This window comes from Varanus komodoensis, unplaced genomic scaffold (genome assembly GCF_004798865.1).
Source record: "Varanus komodoensis strain SLA01 unplaced genomic scaffold, ASM479886v1 scaffold11, whole genome shotgun sequence".
In the NCBI taxonomy this organism is placed as follows: domain Eukaryota; kingdom Metazoa; phylum Chordata; class Lepidosauria; order Squamata; family Varanidae; genus Varanus; species Varanus komodoensis.
In genome coordinates, this window is record NW_025335317.1 from 20,201,312 (window position 1) to 20,225,423 (window position 24,112).

A 24,112-nucleotide genomic window follows, 5' to 3' on the forward strand; every position below is an offset into this window, starting at 1 on the left:
GTTCTTTTCTTGATATGTCTGTTACCAGGAATTGCTCATCTACATTTACAGACAGTGAATGTTTCAGTTTCTTGCTTATTATGTTAGAAATTCTTTAGTTGGTAACATTTTAAACCCAGTTTCTTCTCTTACACTTGCTCTTCTCTTCATCCACTCCCAGCAACAACCATCTGTTTGTGGTCAAGTGTGCAAAGAACCTTCTGTGTGTAGCTTGCTGTTGCATTTGAAATTTTGTGGAATGATGCAAAAGGTTATTAAACATTTCTTTTTCCTTTTGTAGAATGCAGTGGAACAGGCAGTTATGTCAGCAAAATGGTTAGTACTGCTCATATGTTTGGAGAATCTTGTGGGAGGAAAAGGTAGCTACCCAGCCTCTATAAGGGGGTGTAACTAAGGGCTTTTCTTTTCCCTTGTCAGTTTTTTAAGGTTTCATATACCATCTTCTTCCTCTCTCCAACCTTCTTGCCTTGGCTCTGTATTTATTTGGAACACGTCTTTGCAGTCGGAGGATATCTGCTTCAGGAATAGCAGCGAGTAAGAAAAGTCAAAGGCAATGGTGAATGTTTCTGTATATATAAGCTACTCACTAATCTTTGGACAGAAGAGCAGAATATACATTTTAATAATGGATAGGATTTAAGGAGAGTATAATAGTAATACTTACGTGATATTTGCAAATAAAATAAGAGCATGGTTGAAAAGTTCTTGTAAATTCTTTCAGGAGCAGCCATGCTCAGATCTGAAAGGACATCTCATTGTCTAGGTTACCTGAACTTGTTTACATTTATCGTCAATTAAGAAATACTTAAAAGAAAAATAATTCTTTGAAGCCTTGTTGCTATTTGAATCTTCTCACTCTATAAGATAATGTATTATTTGGATACTATTTTAATTACTAAAACTAGGGTGTTATTCCAGTTGCCCTGTTTTAGATACCTAACCATTGTATAATATTTGGAAAAGAATACAATTAGAAGTCTAATTTTGGGAAGGAAAAATATACTGATTTGTATTTTAGTACAATAAAATCCACTTTCAACTTCACAAACTAAGCACAGTCCAGAATGAAATTATTATTCTGGTTTTGCACTTCTGCAAATTTGTGATGCAGTTCTACAGTCAAAACCAGCATACATTAAGGAAAATGGCATACATACTATTTTTATTGGGAAATTATGCTCAAAAGTGTGTGTACCATTTTGTGCTGACTTAAAACCCACTTGTGAACTAATGCGGAAACAGGATGGAATGAAGTTGTGTTTGAAAAACATGCAAAGGTTATAGAGAAAGCAAAACAGATCCATCCCTAGTGTAATTCAGTACTAGCTGCTAAATCTAACACTATTAGGTAATAGCACTAGCTGTCTACTATTTATTCACATGTGATAGTAAATTCTGAATGACTTATTCTTACACTGTCAAAAAGCTGACTTTCTTCCCTTGTTATTTTTTATTTGGTTGTTATTTTGACATGTGTTGCTTAATTTATATCATATAGACTATTTAAGTATTTCCCCAGTAAGGCAAATGGAAACTTAAGGATCCCTGGCTGCTCCTACCAGCAGCATTCAGTGCGCAAACAAGTTAAAAGCAATCCCTTTGGAAAGTCTCTGTGGGTCTCATAAGCTCAGCTGTAAAGCCCTGTAATGATAAAGCCCTGTAAGTTCACTATGAACTTGCTGCAGTTGAGGCAGTTGCTGGAGCTGCTGAGTATCTTCAAAAGTAGCAAAACAAAAATCAAATCATAAAATAGAGAAAAAGTAATTAAAAAGTTATTATGGATGGTGCAGAACTTTAACAGAAGCTTCAAGTTATCTTATTTGGATAAATGTGATGGTCTTGGGCTTATGGGACTTAAAAGCGTGGCTGGGTTCAATCTCAATTTAGATAACTGTTCGTGCTATCATGTGCTAAATTGTGCAGCAGTCAGTAATGGTTCAAAGAGGAATGAAAGGATCCTGAGCAATGTAGCCTGCCAACATTTTGTTTATGGATTCGGTTTCTGCTGATTGGTACCTGTGCAATATTGATTGCACAAGAGGTGGTGGTGTTGCCTTTGACTGTCTAGGAATAATGCAAAGATTTCAGTGATGTTTAAGGCATAGTTGCAGGAAATAAGAACTATATACATATGTTGAAAAAGAGAAGATTTCAGAATAATAAACTACTGGCATACTCATCAACATTGATGCAATTGTGGCCAGTTTGGTAGAAGGAAGTACCTTATGCTTCAAGACGGAACACCTGAAATTAGAGGCATAACATCTAAGGAACACATCAGCTTTCTTGAAGTGTGTGGATTTTAAAAGAACTGTTCACTGAAAGTGATATATGCAGTCAGCTTGTGATGACAGTAAAGTAAACTCATTTCTCTCTCCAAGTAATATGAGTTTACAGGTATTTAAATGAGTAAGAACTGTTGTGATACTGAGAAGCTTGTGGTATGAGATTTTGATAGTTTATAAAACCTTTTAGTAAACAATGTGGGCAAGCAGTTTTTTTGAAAATACCAATCTGATTTTACAAAATGTTAGATACTGATCTCTTTGTGAGCTACAGATGCTTTATGCATTTGTATTTGCATTTGCAGAAAATTGTCCCTTAGTTTTAAGCAGTAACAATGCAATCCTATTGCCAGGGTCTGGGGTATAGCTCACAGGAACCAGGGCAGGGCACCAGGATCCAGACAACAGAGCACAAGACCAGGCAGAGTCCAGCGGAAGGGTCAGAAGCAAAGGTGTTGTCCAAGAACAGTCCAGTGGCCAGAAGCACAGACATGGTCAAGGAGCAGTCCAGAAGTCAAATAGCAGGAAGACAAGACCAAAGAAGGAGCAGGAACGTGAGGGGGTTTGGATAAGCACAGGAACCTGGGTGAGGTAAGGCTGGCAGGGCCCAGGAACAGGGCAGGGCAGGGCAAGGTGGGTAGGCAGACAGAGTCCAGTGATGCAGGGCAGCAAGAGTTCAAGCAACACCAGGGGACATGAAGCGCCACAGCAAGTCAGGAAGACCATTCTTGTTCTTATGTAGCTCTTTCTCCAGGTTTCCCAGCTGGTGCTGGTTAAGGTCTCCAACAGACCTAGTCTTGCACTCACTGCTGCAGCCATTGTGGTTCTGGCAGCCGATGGCGCAACTGAGCAGTTCAGATCCTGACACTGAATTCAGTGGCTCTTATTCTCAGATAAGTAGGTAAATGTCTGAATTCTGTGTTTGGAATGATGCTTCATAAATATGGTGGTGATACCCAGCTCTGTTTCTTTCTGTCATCTGAATTAGGTGAGGCAGTAGAGGTGCTGAATCACTGTCCAGACTTAATAAAGTGGTAGATGAAGACCAATGAATTGAATCCTGAGAATCCCTCTGTGGGTCAGTGATACCTGGTTCTGGAATGTTTGGTGTTCAGCCTGTTAGGTATGGGGTTGCACATTTGGAATCATTTGGAATTGGAATTGTTATCTGTTTTTATTATGTATAGCATCTTGGCATTTTGTGGATGAAGGGTGATATATACATTTAAATGTTAATAATAAACTGTTATCAAAATGGTGTGGTATTGCCAACGTAATAGTAACAGTACTTCTATTTAATAAGGTATTAGGCTTTAAACAGGTTCACTCATCCTTTTCTGGTTATCAGTAGTCAAATAGAATGTTCCTGTCAACCTGCTTTTGGAATTTAATCTTTGGTGTTTACTCCATGTCCTATGATTCTTCATGCCTATGATTTGTAAACCAGGTCACATAGTCAATGTTTAAGTCAGAGCTGTAAAATATTCTAATATTTTCATGTTAAATTGTAGCATACATTCAGATCTGACTATTACCTACTATGGTGTTGTGAACATGTAGCCTCTGTTTTGAAATTTCTTTGTATACTAATATACTGTTGCCATGCATGATTCAAAGTGCTCAGAACCCAGAGCCTAAATGATCTGAGTGATGCATAATTCAGGAAGTAACTTGCTAAGACCTGCTAAGATGTTTGGTTGTCTGGGTTTGCTTTTTAACTTCTTCCCCATAGAGGTTTGGTGGGCAGAGGCTTGCCCCACTTTTCAGAACAGAATGAAAACTTTCCTTTTTCACAATGCTTTTAGCAATTAAACGTACAATCCTATGCGTGTTTAGACTGAAAAAAACTCCTACAGCTCCCAGCATGCCCCAGGCAGCTTGAGGTGGAAAGGGGATCAGAGAATCCTACTGTGTGGGTCAGTGATACCTGGTGATTCTCAATGATCCCCATCTCTAAGTTGGAGCTCTGACTCCAAATTTGGATCTGGAAATAAAAATGATGTCTAGGAAGCCATAGTTCATTTTCTTAACTTCTGAACAGGTACTGAATAACTGATCCCTTATCCAAAGTTCTGTGATGATTTGACTGCTTAAAATATGTATTATACTAAGAGTTGGGAGATGAGTACTCCTTTTCTGCTTCCTCACATCCATGGGAATTTACTGGCCATTTAGTAGAGAAGTTCAAGATGACCATGAAATGAGGAACTAGAACCTTTTTGGTTTTGTTGTCAGCAAGTTTGCCTATAACAAGAGAAGTTTTGGGGGGAAAATGAATTGTAGATGAGCCATGAGCTATATAATTGGCTGCACCAGCAAACTTAGGTAATAAGTCTTTTGCTGTATTCTAGCACTTAAGAATGTAGGAGTAGGGGGAATGGGAAAATAACAATGAGTCACCCATTTCTGGGAATGCTTCAGACCTGCGGCTTCTCTAATTTCTGAATACCTTGACAAAGTTATTTTCATAATTATAACACTGTCCAATAAATTAATTTTCTGATGCCTGCAGTGATGTACTTCCTAGTTTCTTGTTTCTTAGCATTAAATTAAGCGAAGAGTTGAAGTTGATATATTCCACTTCAGTCTTGTTCAGGCCTCAGCCTGGCAAAGTGCCTCCACAGATGGGAGAGTTTTAAATATATAATGAGTTGACTCCTCTTAATGATCTTTTAAGAAACAGTGGGGGGTGGGGGGGGCAATACAGAAGGCTTTACTTTCTGAGATCTATTTTTCAATTTAGTATAGGAAGTTATAGTTCGAAAGGCAAAAGTTGATTCTTGAAAATTTGCTGAATTAATCTATAGAATGCTATTAAGTATTGATTATTTTGACGTTCTTTTCAAGAAGATTCCCTGTGTAGAATTTTATTCCTCAGCATTAGTGAGAACTGCACTTATATATAAAGCAAATAGTTTAAATATGTTTATCATAGCAAAATTGTTACAGTCCTATTTATTTATTATATTTCCGTGTTGCCAATTAACCAAAATTCTTTCTGCAGTTTATAAGAGCTACTGTATGGAAACTACTGTAAAGACTGGGTCTGTTTCTCCCAAAATACAGCATTCTAAGGTTGTTATGTCAGAATTTGATGAGGTTGCAATTCTTAGCTGAAATACCAAGGCCAATATCTCCTGAGATAAGCCAAGAGGCTGGTGAAAAAACATTGTTGATCAGGTAGAACTAAATAAGGGGTGGATGTAATATGATCTGTACTCTGGTGTCAGATGGAAAGAGCAGACCAGTTGAGTAGTGTCTGATGCTCCTGTGATCTTCTCACAAGCAGCAGGAGCTACCCTGTGGGTGGCACTATCTCCTTTTTGTTAAGAAGGAAGCAGAGGGGTTCAGCTTGGAACCAACTTCTCAGCATTAGGCTGTATTACCCTAATATTTGGTCCTTTAATTTTGCTGGTGTCTTTTGTTAATGACGTCTACAATACTTCTGTTTTGGTATCACAAAACCAGCTAGCTGACCAGTTTTAACAAAAGAAAAACTATAGTTAGAAGTCTTTTGTCTTGATCTGTTTGGAAACGGATAGGGCATATTTGGATGCCTTCAGCAACCACATAGAGAGGACTTTGTTTGGAAACAATGGGCATATTTGGATGATCTGCTTCATAAGTCACAGTTTATGAAATTGTGGACCAGTATCATGTCCGTGTTCTCCTCTTCCCACTGCATGCCTGCCTCTGTGAGAAGATCCAGGCTTTCTTTAACCATATTCTTTTTATGTCTAATCTGACCCTGGTTTATTCTGGTTTTCTAATCTACATTAAGATAAAAATCACTGGCTTGGACATAATGAGGAACTCTACTCTAATAATCACTGAGAACTTTAGAATGTAGTAGGAAAAGGAGAGAGGTGAGCTCATTAACCAAGGGTTGAATCCAGCCTGAAGTTAGTACCCACATTGTGAAACTCTAGTGACTTCAAACAGCCACTATCACTGTGTGTACAGAAATAATTTAAACCTTTAAAGATCTGGAAAATGCTGATATTTTCCTGTAAAAATTGATGGTGTTAATAGCTTTTCCCCTCTGCACACACAAGAGACACTCAATCTTGGATATGGGTGCTAGAAAGGCAGAGATGGTTTCAAACCGATTCTTATTTTTGTAAAGAAGCTTTGTTAAACAGCAATTCCATACAAATTAGAAAATATGAACCCTGAAAATGTAACTCTAAATTAAAGAATTTGTTTATATGAGTGTTGTTTTTTACTGAAATTACTAGCTTGCGGGGATGAAAATGCAGCACAGATTGGTGGTCTCTGTTTGAGCTAGTGTTATGCATCATTTAAAAATGCTTAAGCTTAAGACAGAATGCTGTTTAGGAAGCTCTCTAGGGAAGCTCTCATAGCAAAAAATGAAAGGTAGGCTATAGAATAATGTGTAAATGCTATAAACCCTTTCACGCTTTTAGTGTTAATTCTAACCTTTCAGATTAGGTGTACAAATGTTATTAACTTAATTGGACATTGAAGTTGACTATATTCCAGGACATTTGCTCAGCATCAACTTTATTTGTTTGACAAGCTGCAGCCCAACTCTATTTTTTCACACATTCTTATGTTTGGAAACTTGGAGCAGCAATGTCCTGCACCAGCTTTCAGGAAGCCCTCGTCAGAAAAATATTGAGATACTGGAGTTGGTTTCTGGGGACTAGAAGAGGATGTGGGTAACTCCCATTTTACTATACATATAAATATAGCCTACATATAGTAAACTGTTTTAGGCATACAGTACTGTTAGCTCAAACATAGAGTACATGCTTCGCGTATACCAGGTCCCTTGTTTAGTTCTTGGCATCTTCAACTAAATGTTGGGTAGCAGGTCTGGGAAAGAGTCTGTATCTGAGAGCTTAGGGAATTCTATCAGAGTAGATTTTAATGAATTAGATTTGTCCTAGAAGTTTGAGGCTGTGTAAGGCAATGCATATATTAAGGTAAGAAAAAGACAAAACACATCAGTTGCTTAATGAACACTCGTCTTTAAAAAAATATTTTAAAAGCTTGCACAAACTGATTTAGAAAATGGATAGTATTCTATGGAAACAGCCTGCAGGTAGAAAACCCTGCTGATTCCCTTCTATAAGTGGTGTCCCCCTTATCTAAGGAAGCTTTGCCTACATGCCCAGTTCCAGAAACCAGCACTTCAGCTTAATGTGGGATTTGTTACGTATGATTTCTACCTTATGGTTTAACTATGGGTTGTAAACCATGAACAACCCAAAAAGAGAACCCTTGGTTTATGAATTCTGGGTTGTTCATGGTTAACAACCTTTAGTAAAACCATCATGCTGGGTTTAAAAAGCATCATGCTGGGTTTACACATACGAACCCATGATTCAACAACAACTTATACTTAACGATAACCCAAAGTTAAGTACGTGCAAACCAGGTCATTTAAAATTCTATTCAATATTCTTTTGTAGAGTATAATACTATGTTTTTTTCTAATGTAAGGTGTTCTATTCTCATTCATAAAAAAGCAAAAGGCAGAATAGCAAAATGCAACAACTGAGTTCCTTAGTATTACACTTTGACATCATTCAGAATTCTTCAAGCTTTTATGGTGTCTGCCAGAATCATAACCACAATGCAATAGTACCTTAGAACATCTTAAAATGGAATTTGCCTGTTGCAGTGTTGTGATTTTTATGAACAAAATGTACCCTACTTTTTTGGCAGAAAATTCGAATACAAAATCACTTAGGGTTTTAGCTTATCGGGACTGTTGGCAATTCTTTATGTTGGCGTTGAGCAAATACTTGTGTTTAAATAATCTAACAACTGTTTAATATTAGTAGGAAAACAGGCAAAACTAAAACATTGTACACAGGTTCATTTGAATTGTGATGAAGCATGTTAATTCTCCAGGTGGTCAAAGAAGTAAAGAATTGTTAAGGCCATCCCCTTTTCAGAATCACTGTGAATAATTTGAAAGAGGATTACTGTAAATACTTAATGGAAATGGCTTTTATTAACACATTTGGGCCTGTAAGAGCCAATAAGAGTAATAGTTTTTCATGCTGCTAGCATCTCTCAGATTGTATCAAAAGCGTTATGGTAGTTGTTGACACATTTCTAGTACTGGCGACAGTTGTGATACTACTTGTACGTCCATCCTTCTGGGTAGTCACAGAACTAAAGCATGTGGTTATGTGGTGGTCATGCAGGTGTGCTAGCCCTGTGTTAAGCTTAGGGTGCTGGTTCTTTTAAATCATGCACAAATCCGGGACCAGGACATTTTGCAAATCAGCTTATATATATGCACTGATTCAGCAACTTAACTTGTGAGGCTGTTCTTCAGTTGGTGGGAAAAAGAGAAAGGGCCTTTTTGATGTGGCACCCAAATTATGGAATAACATCTCCATAAGTGTGTATTTTGCTCATTCTTTTGGTTTTAATGCTGTGAGTTCAGATACTATACTTTCAATGGGCATTTTTTCTTAATTCTGATTGCTTTTGTCTGCTGCTTTTTACTGGATTCTTGCTTTTGTTGTGAAATGTTATTTTTGTTGAAAGATCCAAGAGTCTGCTTTGCAGAGATGTAAGATAACAAATACAGAGGTACCGTAAATGCTCCCCTATGGTTTCTGCTTGATAGCTTAGTAAGTAATGCTAAACTGTGCTGAAACATATTTATGCTGATACAGTGCAATGCCTCAGCACGGCAGCACACAAATTACTTTCATAAAGGAATGTAAGAATCTCTTTCACCGCCCCAGACACTATAGCAAGGCTTCTTACTCAATACCATTATTTTGGAACAGTTTCATGCTGTTGCTTCAGGGTTCCTGAAGATAATCACCCACTCAGATCTTGAAGCTCTCAACACTTGCAACTACTGTGTTTAAAACAAAAAATACTGGGAGCATCCAGTCTTTTTATGAAATTGGCTATAGTTATCGTAATAGCTGGATTTTGTAGTACTAAAATTTAATTTTTGTGCATATGTTCCTTAATTACTGGACAACTCACGTTTAGAATTAAAATTAAACATTTTAATATCTTGGCATGTTTTCAAAATTGTGCCTAATATTATAGGACAGAAAAGCTGCTTGATAGTAATTGTTGGGAGCTGTGATTTGACTGTAGTCAGTTATGTTAACTTAGTTTCTATTATTGCAAATTTCAAACTGCTAGAGCAGTGGTTTTCAACTGCTGGTCCATGGGGTGCCGGGGGGGGGCATCCTTCTCGCCATGGACTGGCTCAGGGTCTGCCTGTACTCCACCACCTGTTCCTCGGTTGGCATCGCGTTCACAGGGGGTGTCAGTGCCACCGGGGTGGGGGGCAGGGAGGAGCCATGCCATGGTGATTTTGATATATTGTTCTTTTGTTGGCATTTGTTGTTGCTTGGTTTCTGGTTGTTTTGTACAATTTTCTTTTTCTTTTTGGTATTGCATTTGGAAATTAATACACAGAATACTGTATTATGTGTATGGTGCTTTATGTTTCTGCTTCAGCAGTCCCCAAGATGGTTTTCCTGTTCTCACCAGTCCCCAGCTGTGGAAAGACTGAAAACTACTGGGCTAGAGGATTTTGAAGTTAAACAGAAGTGCTTACTATTATAGGAGTGTACTATTTTAGGAGCGTAATTATGTTGACATGACTTTGAGAATGGAATACTACTTTATGAACGGGAGTTTTCAATGGCATGCTAAGTTGGTTGACAAATATAACTATAATCCTATAGTGCTGGAAGAAAGGGATTGCTAAATCATGCTATTGTCAAATGATTAGTGTATATTCATTTCCAGTTGTAAGTGAATTTTAGGAAAATGAATCTTCATTATCCCCAGTCTAACACTAGTAACTGGGCTCAATCTAGTGGTATTGGCTTAGAAAATCACAGTTCCTTAAAATAAGGATCTTGATAGCATTAGCAACACCAAACCATGTTTTAGACACTGGGGTTGTGCTATCAGATTGCTGGTAATGTCTGTCCCGTATCAGTTTTCTCCATTATATATGATTATTTTTTGCCTTGGTTACAGTCATACAATATTAATTCTCCTAAACTTGATTTGAGAACCAAAATATAATCAAGTTCTAGTATAATACCTAACATTTTGAATGAAAACGAGCATTAATTGAATGAATGAGCAGATATTAAAACATGAGAGAGAGCTGCTTAACCTGAACTGTACTTTTCTTCTCACTCTGAATAGTAATATTATATAGATGTAATAATATATAGATATATATATATTCCAGCAAGGGAGGTCAAAATGTTCTCATGCAACAGCTCCTATACAGTTTTGCATCAGGCAATAAATGTAAATGGTCTCATCCATTAAGTCATAATGCAAATCAATGAATTTTTTATGTTTTTTTAAAAAAAATCAGATTATTAATAGAAAGTGAATTGAAAATGTCTGCCAAGCTATTTTTAATTTGGTAAATGAAAGAGTCATGCAGAATAAATCAAATTCAGATAGTACATTTCAAATTCCTCTCTGGGTGTAGACTAAGTTTCTTATTAACATTTTATGGAGACACATTCTTTCCTTCAAGTACTTCTGAGACTTTTTTGCTACAGAAAATATTCATGTGTGTAGATAGATAGTTAGATAAACCCTCTTCTTAGGGTTTCATGTATAGAAGCAAGGCCTAGAATCCCTTGACATCAAATGTTGATACCTTTTACATATTTTTCTTAAATTATACCTGGTTTTTTGTTTGTTTGTTTTGACAAATCTCAAAATTGCAATTCTAGGCAAACTGGGGCATGATCTGGGATTATCAGCATATCACACACGTTGTCATTTTGCATAGCAAAGATGAAGAAACCAATTGAAAAATGCTGATGTACTTTTCTCTCACCTGTTGCAGAATTTTCCAAGATTCAAGTCAAACCAAGTTAAATAGTATATGCTTGAAGTGTAAGCTTCATCATAATTTGTCCCATGAGCTCAGTCTTCCATCAGGTCCACATTAGGTTTTTTAAACAACCAACTCATTGTGGTGTATTGTCAGGTGGATTACTATGAAATAGGAACTTGCCCACTGTCAAAAATACTGGGCTAGATGGACCAATTGCCTGATTCAATATAAGGCACCTTCCTGTGTCTGTGGGATTCAACAATTTGCCTTCTGTGGAATAGGCAGAACAGAAATAAAAGTGCTTTCAAAAGAGCGACTTTGTTATTTGGAGCACAGGTTCCACCTTCTGATTTGTACATTTTTGAGGAAGTTACTTTTCTTTTGTTCTTTCCAATTTACCTCCTAGGAAATCTGTGGTCTTTACCATGGCCATGGCCACCTTGGCCGCTGTCTTGTGGCAGCACTCTACGGAAGCCATTTTCTTGAAGTGCCTATAACATCTAACATTTCAAAAGGTTGGGAACCCACAGTTTAGCATCTCTGAAAAGCTGTGCATATAAACGTTGTTGTTGATTATATTTCTGTATTGCCCAGTAGCCAAAGCACTTTACCTAGGCATAGTGAATTCTCTCTGCAGCAGAGAAGCACACCATGCCACCTCTAGCAGGAACCCTGGAAACAGCCATGTTTCACACTCCTGCCTGGTTGCTGCAGTGCACACAAATCGGGCTCATAAGCTGCTCTGCCTTTGTCTTTCTTACACAAGCATCACTTTCTCTCATCAAAGTTGCCCTTGCATGAGAGGAGCACATAAGCTGCTTGTGGGGCGTTGGCAACAGAGCAAGTGCCCTAAAATGCCCATGTCTCCCTCTTTGGCTCCCGCCCTCTGCCCTGCCCCTAACATGGCCCTGGCATTCTTCAGCACTGTCAGCAAGCCCCACTATCATTTACCCCCCTGAACCTGCCAGCACCCACTGCTGCCAGGCATGAGGCACAGGAGATCTGTGCCAATATTTCCCAGTGGAACTGAGAGAACTTCCCAAGGAATTTCCACTGTTAGAGCCTCCATCCTGGAACAGCCTCCTTCCCCGCAGTAACAATGTTACAGTGACCATCAGGGCTTCCTGCCTGCCCCATAGAGAGATGCAGGGATGGTGGATTGGGCCAGGGTACAGATGCATTTTCCCCACTTCAGTCCTTCAAGCATCTCTTGGAGCCATAGTACATTGCTGCAAGCTAGCAGTGCTCGTAGATGTGTAGACACTGTTCATACAGTTGGGGAGCATACAGGCACAGTGAAGGGTGGAACGAGGGCCTCTGCACCCAGTGGCTGGGTGCATAACAGTGTGGGGAAGGCTGCTGTGGGGAGTGGGGAATAGTCTGTGGGCACCACTGTTGAGCTGTGGGACTTGTGCGCCACCAGAAGAGACCTCTAGATGTGATAACACCTGGCGCAACCACCCTTTCCCTGCCCGAGTCCCCATGATGTTTCAGAAATGAAGACGTGCATCGCAACAGTGGGGCGATTCTTGTGTGGGATGCTGAATGGAGAGGAGAGAGAGTCAGTGCCAGATGAGGCTGTTCACAGTGTGGCCTGGCATGGGGGGGGGGTGCTAGGGTGAGCCGCCTCCACACACGATGGTGTTGGCAGAGGTGGGAGAGGGGCACTGGAAGAACTGGCTGCAGGCTGTGGGAGTGAGGAAGGCACAGCCTGCCTACACAGACTTGTGTCTGGCTGCAGGTGGAGGTGACTTTCCAGTATGTGCGAGTTCTGCACACAGGGAGTAGGGACTGCTGCCGTAAGAGAAAGGGGGGGAGGAGGGGTGGGTGTGCATTTACATGGGCACAGTGTGTAGCAGCACAGGGGAGTTCTCTTCTAGTGCAACTCTAGAGTAACAACGCTAACTCCAGTGAGTAAGCACTTGCTTCAGCTGAGCAGCGGGGACCCAGAACAAAACAAGTCAGGAGCAACTGGCTAAGAACACATCCACAGGAGTGTGTGAACCAGTGAGGGAGAAACAGGCAATACAGGCAGGAACAATGAACCCTGGGATTGAATTTTAGCTTCAGGGGCTAATGGGATACCTGTTGCCATTAGGAAGGAACAGGGGCAAAGATGGAAACCCTAGAAGCATGAAAGCCATGTGATTGTCTGAACCTGGCAACTAGCTTGGAGACCATGCTGCACAGTAACTGCATGGCATTGGTTAGTGTTGTGTGAAAACATTCTTTGTGAGGCAGTGATAAAGCGACATCTGTTTTAACAACTTGGAAGCTTTTTGAATTCTACCAGTTGCACCAAATGACTTGCTGAGCAGAAGCAATATTCGTCACTAATTTTATGAAGAACTATCTAGTATATATTTTTAATGTGATTTTTTGGTTGAAAGAATTTGAAAGGCATTTTCTGTCCTGTTGCCAGCCCTGAACCTATATCACATGTGGCTGTGAAATCAGCTCAGATTAGTCTGGAAGGAAAAGCTCTTCTGATTATATGGCTATGGTAGGGCAGGGGGCGGGTATGCAAGGATGATGACATCCATGTGGACCTCCCTGAGTAAACACAGGAGTTCCCTCTTGTTGTTTTTACTAGGTTTGGCAGGATGTGAGCGCACAGCCAAACCACAAATATCTGAAAAACGTTACTATCTTGGTCTTACAAAATGCCAGCCATGAAACATAGCAACAGAAAAACAGCAGCAGATGCACTGAATTCAAAGTGATTCACATGGGATTTGGGTTGAAAAGTGGAATTCATGTGAAGCACAGTTTTTTCTTTTTTGTCCTGCTGTTCAGTCAGAGCCCTTGTGTTCCACTTAGATAGCAATGTCACTCTTATGGTGAATTCAATTAATTTTAGATGTTTTCCTATTATTTATTTGACTCATATCCCATCTTTCCACCAAAACATGAGGCTTAAGGCTGCTAACAATTACAGGAACTAAAGCTTTGAAATAAAAACAGACTTAAAACAATAGAAAAAACTTAAAAATCAGAACAACAAAGGTAAGGTATTTCAAACAGAAGAATTGTACAATTTTTATCACTTTTAAGCTTGGTATTTTATTTTGTTTCACAAGATAACAGGATCTGCCCCTTTTGGTTTCCAGGTGTTTTGCAGTACAAACAATCCACAGTGAAGTATGCAATTAAAAGTAATTGCTCAACAAGAGGTTAAAGCAGTTTGTATAGTGTGGTCTCATTATTGACCTGTCTGTAACGCTATCTCAGAAGCAGTTAAACTGCATCAATTAACCACCATTTACCTCTGTCCACCTGTTGCAAGCTCTAGGCTCTAGTTCTTATCTTTTTGGAGCTCTTCATAATCCATTAGTATTTGGCTGATATAGTCAAGCTGCACATAGGACAACAGTGAAATAGTAGACCAGAGGGCCTTCTGAGCCCTTTCAACTCTACAGTCAGTGTTTCTATGAGTACTGTACATATTTAGGTGAAAATAGCTTGCTTAGCAAAATGTCAAACAAAGCTGAAGATACGGTCATAAATGGGGTGACTCCAATAAGAGTGTGTAGATTGTGGTACTGAGGTGGATGCATCTCACTGGTTGGATTCTGTAGCTTGGCAATTATAAGTGATTGTGTTAACACAGAATAATTGAGAATGAGATTCGTAATGTGAATCATGAGAGAATTGCTGCTGCTAAGTGCCATCAAGTTGGCTCTGACTTAATATTGAGTCTATGAGTAGAAGCCCTCCAGTGTCCTAGCCATGATATGCTGCACACTTAGCTGTTCTAAATGTAAGGCTGTGGCTTCCTTTATACAATACATCTCAAATTTGGTGTTACTTTTTTTCTTCAGCCTTCAATTTTCCCTAGCATAATTGTCTTCTCCACTATCCAAAGTATGACAGCCACAGTTTTGTCATTTTTGCTTCCAGGAAACTTCTGACTTGATTTGATTTAGGACCCATTTGTTCATCTTTCTGTCAGTCCAAGGTATAAGACCTTCTGGATATAAGGATGATTAAAAGTCCTCTTAATAACTTCTTAATATAAAATTTATAGCATGCTCTGTTTTCAGGTTTTTCAGGGATTGTGGAAGTTTTAAGACAAAGGCAGAATCTTTCTGGATTCTACTAGGAAGATTTAAAATTGGAGGTGGAGGGCTTTGTGTGATACTGTCTTCAGTTAGTAGTTTGCCATGCTGATTATCAGAGTTGGAACATAATTGGTTCTTTTAAATTGGAATCTTCATTACTCTTACAAACTGTAATTAATAGCCAGAAGTATTAGTCCTGTAGTATAGCTTCTTTCATTTTTAAATATGCTTTTATCCACTGACTTGCTGCTGAATAGTTCAGCTGCTGGAGAAGGTGATTCTGAGTATAGAAATGTTTGATTCCATCTGTTAAGTGTTACAGATTTTTTTAAACACCGAGTTTTTGTTTCTTTCCATCTATGAATTTATTTATGTTCTCACTTGCTGATCATACAGATTCCTTTTCCTCCTGGGAACAACTTTATTTCTAGGCCTTTCAGAGTTATGGTTTGTAATTCGTCTTATCAATAGTAGTTCTTTTCACCTCTGCCTTAGCAACTTGTTTAATGTCTGCTTTTCCGTTGTTCTCTTTCCATCATTTTACCTTTTTTCCATTGTAACCCTGCTTTGCCTCAGTTCCCCTGAGAATTGAGGAACTAATGAAATCTCTTGCCTGAAGGTCTTCAGCTTGACACTTCAGCCATTTTTCTAAGTGAATCTTGGGTGCTTCCTGACAAAGCTTTTATTGTACAATCACCAGGCATCTTTTGTGGATTATAAGAGGCATATTTGTTTATATAACTTTTCTTAAATTTGTAATGAACCATCAAAAAAATTAGCTGAGGAGGAGAAGACAGAAGATCTGTACAGTGTCTGGAAGCTGTAGAAGCCGTCTGTCTGGAGATACCTATTGCCTAGTCTTATGGAATTAACATGTAAAGGAATTATCTGTGTTCACAACTAGGGCAATCTTAATTTTGAAGTCTTATTTAATTGCACAGTGTGTCATCCAATATTCTTAACATGGTACTGTTGATAATAGTGTGAGGAAATTAATAGTATGGTAGTTGGTAAAAGCAACTTGTTGGCTTTTTAAAATATATAATGTATCACTACCTTCAGTTGCTTTTTATTAAAATATTTGAATTTGGGCAATTTGATATTAGTCTGGGGTCCCTTTTTAATTACACTGTACAAGGAAGAAGCTATGAAATCCGATTAGTGGTTGCTATAAATCAGCTTTTAACTAGTAGAGTTTTAATGATAGTCCGAAATGGTATCACGACTGTCTCTGCTCTACAGGCTGTTTACTTTCATTTTTGGCAATTACTGGTAGAGCAAAGTTGGTCACTGTGAGATGTTAACGTAAAATCAAGAAAAGATAACTCTGCTGAAAGAAAACTAAGAGTGTCATAAAGTGCCAATTTCATCAGTGCACTCTCCTTAAAGAATTGTCATCCTATTTGCTGGAAAGCAGTAAAAGGTATATTTTTTAGCAGAGGCTCATGCAAATAAAAGGGTTATTTTGTATTCTTACTCTTTGAGTACCTGTCTTGATTTAAATGTCTGGGGAAACAAATGTGCCTCAAATTAGGAAAAAATGTACTAGAATGCCTAACTTTTCTTCTGGTTTTGTGTATTGTTATCAAAAGTCTGTCTAGCCTAAAAAATTGCAGCAATCTATTTTTACACCCTGAACCTGTTTGTGTTAACTCACTGTTCAGAATATCATTTTGTCAGCACATCCCTAGCTTGACTGACTACATTCAGATCCTGAGTCAGCAGAGTTTGGCCAGTCATTTTCTTGAAGTTGAACCTACCTTGCAGGGTTGCAATGAGGAAAAAAAATGGAATAATTCTGTAAAGTTCCTTGAGCATCTTGGAGGGGGAGAGGGATATACATTTAATGAGAGAGGAAAAATGTACTCATGAAGGTGAGCAAAAGTTTGCAACCTTAAATACTGTTGGAATTATTTACCCTTCAACATTTTTGGATGGATTTTTAAACACCCATTTGTACAAAGCACTGTTGCCTGAGCACTTTCAGTTCCTTCCCGACTGACACATTGCTTGAAGCTCTTCTCCGCTGTTGAATGCAGTGGCTTATTCATTTATTCCTCAGCATGCTCATTAATTCCACAGTGGCCCATGCTGTCCCGCACTGGCTACTGAAGTAGGGCATTCTATTTTAACTAACTCTAATGGGCCTCTTTCTTTTGAAATGCTTGTTTAAAAATCTCTCTCTTGGTCATACTTTATATAGAGTAGATGCACCACATTCAGAAATACTTCTTAACTAGACAGGCAACGTCTTGTTGGGAAATGGAAGTGAATCTGTGAACTAATGTTTTGTGTGGATGAATCTTTAAAGGATCCCCAAAACCCTATCAGGAACAAATTAATAGCAGGCAAAGGCTCCCAGAAAATAACACGTGGAATGGTGAATAAATCAAGTTGATGGCCTCAAGACTTATTGTTGCATGATTAATTGTGCTGTAAAGACTGACATTGCTAGGTTTCTTGCTATAGTAGGTCTCATGCTTGGATTAATATTTAAAATATTTAGGAGTACATTTTAGGGTCCCTTTTCCACCAAGAAAATGACTTTGCCAAACTCTATACAGAAGGAAAACTGCATTCTTAGCTCTTGTGTATATCCTTGTTTGATACTTGTTTTCAAACAGAGTTTACAATCACATTTCCTCTTAACAGTCACTCTATCTTTTGAAGATAGTAAATGTTACTGTGGTAGCGAAGTGCTTTTAGTATATACTGCAATCTCTCTTGCAGGTCTTATGTGAAATTCCTTAAATTGAATGCAGTGGAAAGCTTTACAGTACATTTATATCCTCAATGATTTATGCTTGAACACTGGTATTCATGTGAGTTTTTGATTTTTGGAGCAAATTACACTGCCATTTAAAGGCCTCTTGTTTTTCTATATTAACTGGAATATGGTGTCTGATAGGAATGATTTATGCTACTTGTCTTAGAAAAATTGAAATGAAATTACAAAATATACATTTCTGCTATATCTCCAATCCGAGGTCAGGATTACAAGATAGGTATGTACAAGTGCAGTTGGCTCCTCCTTTGTTCATACACTTTTGCTTTTTTTGAGACAGGATGAAGGATAGGGAAGTAAGGAGGTGACTTATTCTAACATGGTCATAGTTGGTCTCTCAAAATTATGAGCATCTGTTAGTAATAATTTTCCAATAGTGCAGGAGCTCCCCAAAGGTAGCTTTAGTTTTAAAATGTCTAAACTAGATGCCCTTATTCAGTTCTTTCAAGGAAAATTGCATTGTAGAGTTTACTTAACCATAAATTAAGATTAATCTGGGCTAGTTAGACATTCAGAAATCCATAGGTTCTATCACATGTAGGTAGATAAAAAACATTTCAATAAAATTTCAGATTTTCTGGAAAAACAGTAAGTAGAAAGTTTATGAAACAATTAGACTAGAATAATAATACTAGTATCTGTTCAAATTCTGCAATGCATTCGATATCAGAAAGTGAAAAAAGTGTGATGTTGAATATGGAATTAAGAACTATTTAGTTTGAAATGCTATTAGCAATATATTGTTAATAGGACCACCATGAAGTAAATGAGATGTAGATTGTAGTCTTATTTTGAGGTCATTTATACAAGTCTTCACTTGACTTTGTTCTGTTCCAGAACTGTTAAAGACTTGTGTGAAACAGGTGAAATATTTTTCTCTATTTCCAAAGAGATGAATGCTGGTCATTACACCACCAAAATGGCATCACCTACAAGCAAGAGGCTCAGGGGACAAGGGCTTCTTTTGTCAAAACATCTTTAGGGGAAAAATCATCTAGGACAAAACACATCAGTGAGCATGGAGTGCATTCAGTGGCTACAGAATGATTGACAGGGACTTGGAATGGAAAATAAGGTATAAGTTGGAATGGGTTTAGAATGAAGCAGGTTGATTGCCTGGAAGGGTGAACAGTAGTGCTTAATGGAGCTGGCAGCAGTAGTTAAGTGGGTATGAGTGTTTTTGCATTTAGATAAATAGCATATTACAAAAAACCTCAATACAGGTACTTTTTGAACTATAGAAGGAAAAGTAAAACCTGGAAGATCATCTTACCATTTGATATGGTTTTTAATGTATTACTACTTAAGCAGCTTCCAAAAACCCTATGTAGTTTAACAGACTTTTACAGATTAATACTAGTTCCATTGATTAATCTGCAGACATAAACCCATTAATTTTTGCAATCCTAACATTTAATAATAAATGGTTGGTTTTTATATTTTGTTGATAGTTTTTAACTCTGTAAACCATCCAGACAGCCATGTGGCTATTGTGACAGCCTATACAAACTTAAATAAAATAAATAAGATACTTCATTTAGGAACTGAAGTATTAAACCAGTTCTTCAAATAATTATGTCATTATATTTAACGTTTATTTCTAACTTTCTTGGTTGTCACCTGGGTTTTTAAGTGTGCAATATATTCTCAAAAACTGGGTATATTTCTTTGAAGAGTGGCAAGTCAAGAGTTTTAGGAATTTGGATTCATTTGTTAATAGATACTGAAAACTACTGTGGTGGTCCAAATGTTACCCGCAAAGGAGTCTGTCCAACAGTTCTTACTAGCATTGGGGGAGCAAGCACCAGCCCTCAGAAAGTACCTGCATTAATCTGCTACTTACAGGACTTACAGGACTTCCCTACCTTAGGCATTTATCCTGCTGCTTTATCGAGCCTCTGTTTTCCATATTTTTGCAGGAGTGAGAATGTCCTTTTACACATTTCCTGCTCCTCCGCCCCTGGTTCTTTCTTTCTCTTCCTTTCTATATACAGCCAATCCCCTGGTTATGAACAAGTTCTATTCCTGGGAATATATTAAGTCAAATTTGTATTTAAGTCATATTACTTATGTATGGATCATATTTAGCATGAGTAAATTAAGATCTGCGAGAGAGGCTCTGCTCTGGGAACCCTCCCTGAAGGAGGTAAAAAGAACATCTACCCAGAGCAGGGCCTTCTCTGTGGTGGCACCTAGATTGTGGAATGTGCTCCCCAGAGAGGTGCGCCTGGCATTGAGTTTATATTCTTTTTGGTGCCAGGTCAAAACCTTTTTATTTAATCGCTATTTTAAAAATTAGTATTTTAATCGTTTTGAACAGTCACTTTGATTTTGTCTTTTACGTAAATTTTATTGAATTATGTTATTTATATATGTGATTTTATTGTATTCCAATTTTATGGATTGTAAGCCATCCTGAGATGCCAAGACATAAGGGATGGCATACAAAAGTTTTGAATGAATGAATGAATGTTTGTCTTAGTATACATATATTTTACCTATCTATGCATATAAATATCTATGTACTTCTGTATTCAGTTGGCCCTCACCATGTGTAGGCATTAGGGACGCAGGACTCTCACAAAAGTGGAAAACCCATGCATCTCTTTACCCCCAAAAACCCTGTAACGCTTAATACTATTGACCATATGTGTACTGAATCGCTTCCCTCTTTCTAACAGACCTTGATCCAGCAGGGGCCCCCTTCTTAATTTATTACACTCTTAGGTTCTTATTCCCCACCGTTCCTTTCACTCACCAGTGCTTCCTCTTCGCACTGAGGAAATGCTAGAGAGATTTCCCTCTCTATATGGGGGGCAAGAAGGCATGCTTTGGAGCCCCTCCCTCTGTCCCCTGTCACTTTCTCACTCTTTATGGTTATGATGATTTTCTATGGCAGGTCTTTAACTTGAATTTTAAAATTAATAAGCTTTATGGCCGTTCATTTGTAAATATGGGTTGTTCATAACTTGGATGTCCATAACTACTACCTATATTTCATTACACAGCCACAAAGTGGTACTGTGGTATAGGGCAATTCTGGAAATGCATGATGTTTTTTTAGTGTGATTTAGAGTGATTGCTAAATAACAGGTCATTATCTTCATTCTAAAATATAGCACATAAATGTTTGGAGAGCACAAGAGAGGCACAATGATGTCATGTAAAGCCCCCACAAATTACCGTGAGTGAGGAATCACAAATGCACAATAAGTGTTGAGAATCCTACAATATAAACATGCCACTATTTAAACTAAGCTACTGTTATATTAACCTGTCAGATTCTGCAACCTGGATCCAATAGCCAGTAACTTGAAAGGTAAAGAGAAAGGTCTTTATAAACATATGAATACGACATCCTTTGTAAAACATACAGAGAATAAAGTATGGCTTACTTTGCCACTTTGTATTTATAAGCCAGATTTCTTTTCTTAGGAGGTAGGAAAAGAAACTCTGTGGCTCTGTATGCAGGGAACAGGAATTGCATCATAATTGCCTTTAATAAGCCCTTGTTTTTAAAATGCACCCTGACCTTAAGTTGCCCTTAAAGAACTCTTCCTATGCTTTTTGAGAGAGCTTTGGCTGTTTGGTACTATAGAAGATAGACAGGTAAATAGATAAATGGTACAGCAGAGTAGTGTTAAATCATGACATAGCATCACTTATGTGTAGTGATCTGCCCAGAATCTGGCTCTCTCGTACTTGCCAGACTTTTTTCCCCTGTGCTCGGCCCTGGCCTAGTACGTGAACTGAGATCAGATCTGCAAGCATTCATGAATGGGAGCGGACCCCTTTTTTGCACTGAATTATGCTCCTGCTAAGTACGCAAGCCCCAAGACCCAGGCATGACATGCGTGGCCAGTGCTGGGTGCACATGCACAGTCCGTGCTGCCGCCTGCAGTAGGCGCACAGTACCCGCAGCACCAGTGCACGTACTGCCCCGGGCACCTGATACTTGGTCAAGGGCATTCCCTCTTGTCACCCACGTGGTGCCTGCATGGGTTCACGTGCACAAACACTGCTGTGATCATGTACATGCAGGCACATGATATGGGAACACGAACAGGGAGTATGGGTGGATTGCTCCCTTTCCTAGCAACATCCTCTCTGCCTTGCTTGCCCATCTCCTGTTGGTTTTACAGAACCCTTCCCCTTTCATGCAGTGAGCAAGATTTCGTGCAAAGCCCACGGGAAAGATGCATGCGATTACACTGGCTTGTGCAGTATGTGTGGCACATACACAATCACCTGTGCAGAAGCAAAATTCTGTTTGCACAGGTGGCAGCGTGGGTGCAAACTGTCTTCACTTGTTCAACCTGTGTAACGGTTAGACTTGCTTCCTGCTGGATGCCCATCCTGACACTTGATGTGAGTTGGACCTAAAGCAGAGAGAAAGTGGGGTGGAATCCGAGGAGCCAAGCCAAGAAAATCCAGTAGATTTCCATCCCTAAACTGGATTTATTTATTTATTTATTTATTTATTTATTTATTTATTTATTTATTATTTAAAACATTTCTATGCTGCCCCCATCGCAACAAAGCCTTGGGATGGCTCACAACATAATTAAAACATATAAATAACAAATTAATACAATTAAATTTTTTTAAAAACCCTGTAACATTTTGGCTTAAAAATTTAAATACATAATAAGTTAACAATTAAAATAAGTTTTAAATAAAAAGGTCTTTGCCTGGCGCCGAAAAACAAATGACGGCGGCGCCAGGCGGGCCTCTCTGGGAAGCGCATTCCATAGGTGGGGCGCCACCGCAGAGAAGGCCCTCTTCCGGGTACTCACCCTCCTAATGTCATTCACGGAGGGTTCCCAGAGGAGGGCATCTGTTGCCGATCTCAAGGGGCGGGAGGGCATGTATGGACGCAAGCGCTCCTTTGGATAGCCATTTCTCACACGTCACTGAGGCAGGGCTGGTAGAGGAGGGATGCTACTACAACAAAGAAAAAGTTGAAGAGAGAAGTCTCAAACTTCTGTCACTTCTTGGTTATTCCCCTCTGCCTCCCATGTTGTCCTGCAGCTCATTTCCCCAAGTCCCTTTGAACTTTCATGAAAAAGTGAATCTTTATCTAGCTACTGTATACATAAGAATACTGTACAGCAGGGATAAGTTGCTTACACATAATTTGGAAGAACTTAACACACACATGAAATCAAAAGCCTTTAACCTCACTAATCTGTTGTGTTTTTATATAAGATAATTACATTAAAGTCTAGTTCCATGAAATTTTTAATTTAAATTGGAATGTTTATAGCTAGAGAAAGTCCAAGAACCTGATATCCCATGGACTTTGGACATTTTCCTTTCAGCTCTGTGCAGTGCCAAGTGTTGGAAACATTTTTTCCAGTTCATTTGCATCTGAAGTTCAGGATACTGGATTTGTAGGCTTGCACAATCATACCTAGGTTGGTAGGTCAAGGTAACTTTATGCTCTGTACTCTACACAAGGGAAAAGGTGTTGAAGTATTATACCTTGTTTCCCTTTAGACCCCCAAAATTAAAATATAAAATTCAAAACTTGGCTGAAAGTAGTTTTCAACAGATGCTGGTATGCTAGTTCATTAATCCCAGATTTGTCAAGGTTACTGGGTGATAAAGGTGTGCAGATGGCTCTTGCAGAAAAACCTAGAATGTGAAGTGTTCATTGATATCAGCATAAATGTATCTCCTGTTGATAAGCTGTTAAGTAGTATAAATGTGTCAGTGGTGCAGGCAGGTTCCAATAAAGGTGTGAGGTCTGAAGGGAAATCTTCTCTAAGACTTGGAACACCTATTCTTTTCCATCCTTATTACTGGAATCATTTGTTTAATACAAAAACGGGGCAAACATTGGCATAGCCGTTACGGAAACTGGTGCTTTCCAGCCATGTGTGGGGTAGGGAGAGAAAGATATTAATAGTGTCCACATTTCAAAAGATCTTTAATACTTCTTCCTTGGAAATTTAAGTTATCTGTGGCAGAAGAAATGTTTTTTTGTGAGAGAGAAAGCATTCATTTCCCTCAAGTGTCATAGTAAATCTGAATGCTCATATACAGACTTTACAGACTCAGAATAGAAAATACAACCAGGAATGCATGTCATTGCACCCCTTCCAACCTGCCAGTTATAGACCCCAACAGGACTTTGTTTTCTTGA

General features: G+C 38.6%; 1 protein-coding gene across 2 annotated transcripts in view; it reads left to right on the forward strand.

Moving 5' to 3' along the window:
* The window catches only part of MCU (mitochondrial calcium uniporter), a 109,110-nt gene that overhangs the window by 12,940 nt on the left and 72,058 nt on the right, over positions 1–24,112 (forward strand). Inside the window, exon 2 of one of the 2 annotated variants that reach the window (XM_044420537.1) lies at positions 281–315. The exons of the other annotated variant lie outside the window; for it this stretch is intronic. Coding sequence (XP_044276472.1) covers positions 313–315 — 3 coding nt within the window. The 5' untranslated portion in view covers positions 281–312. The remainder of the gene's footprint in view (positions 1–280; positions 316–24,112) is intronic. 2 annotated transcript variants of the gene reach the window in all.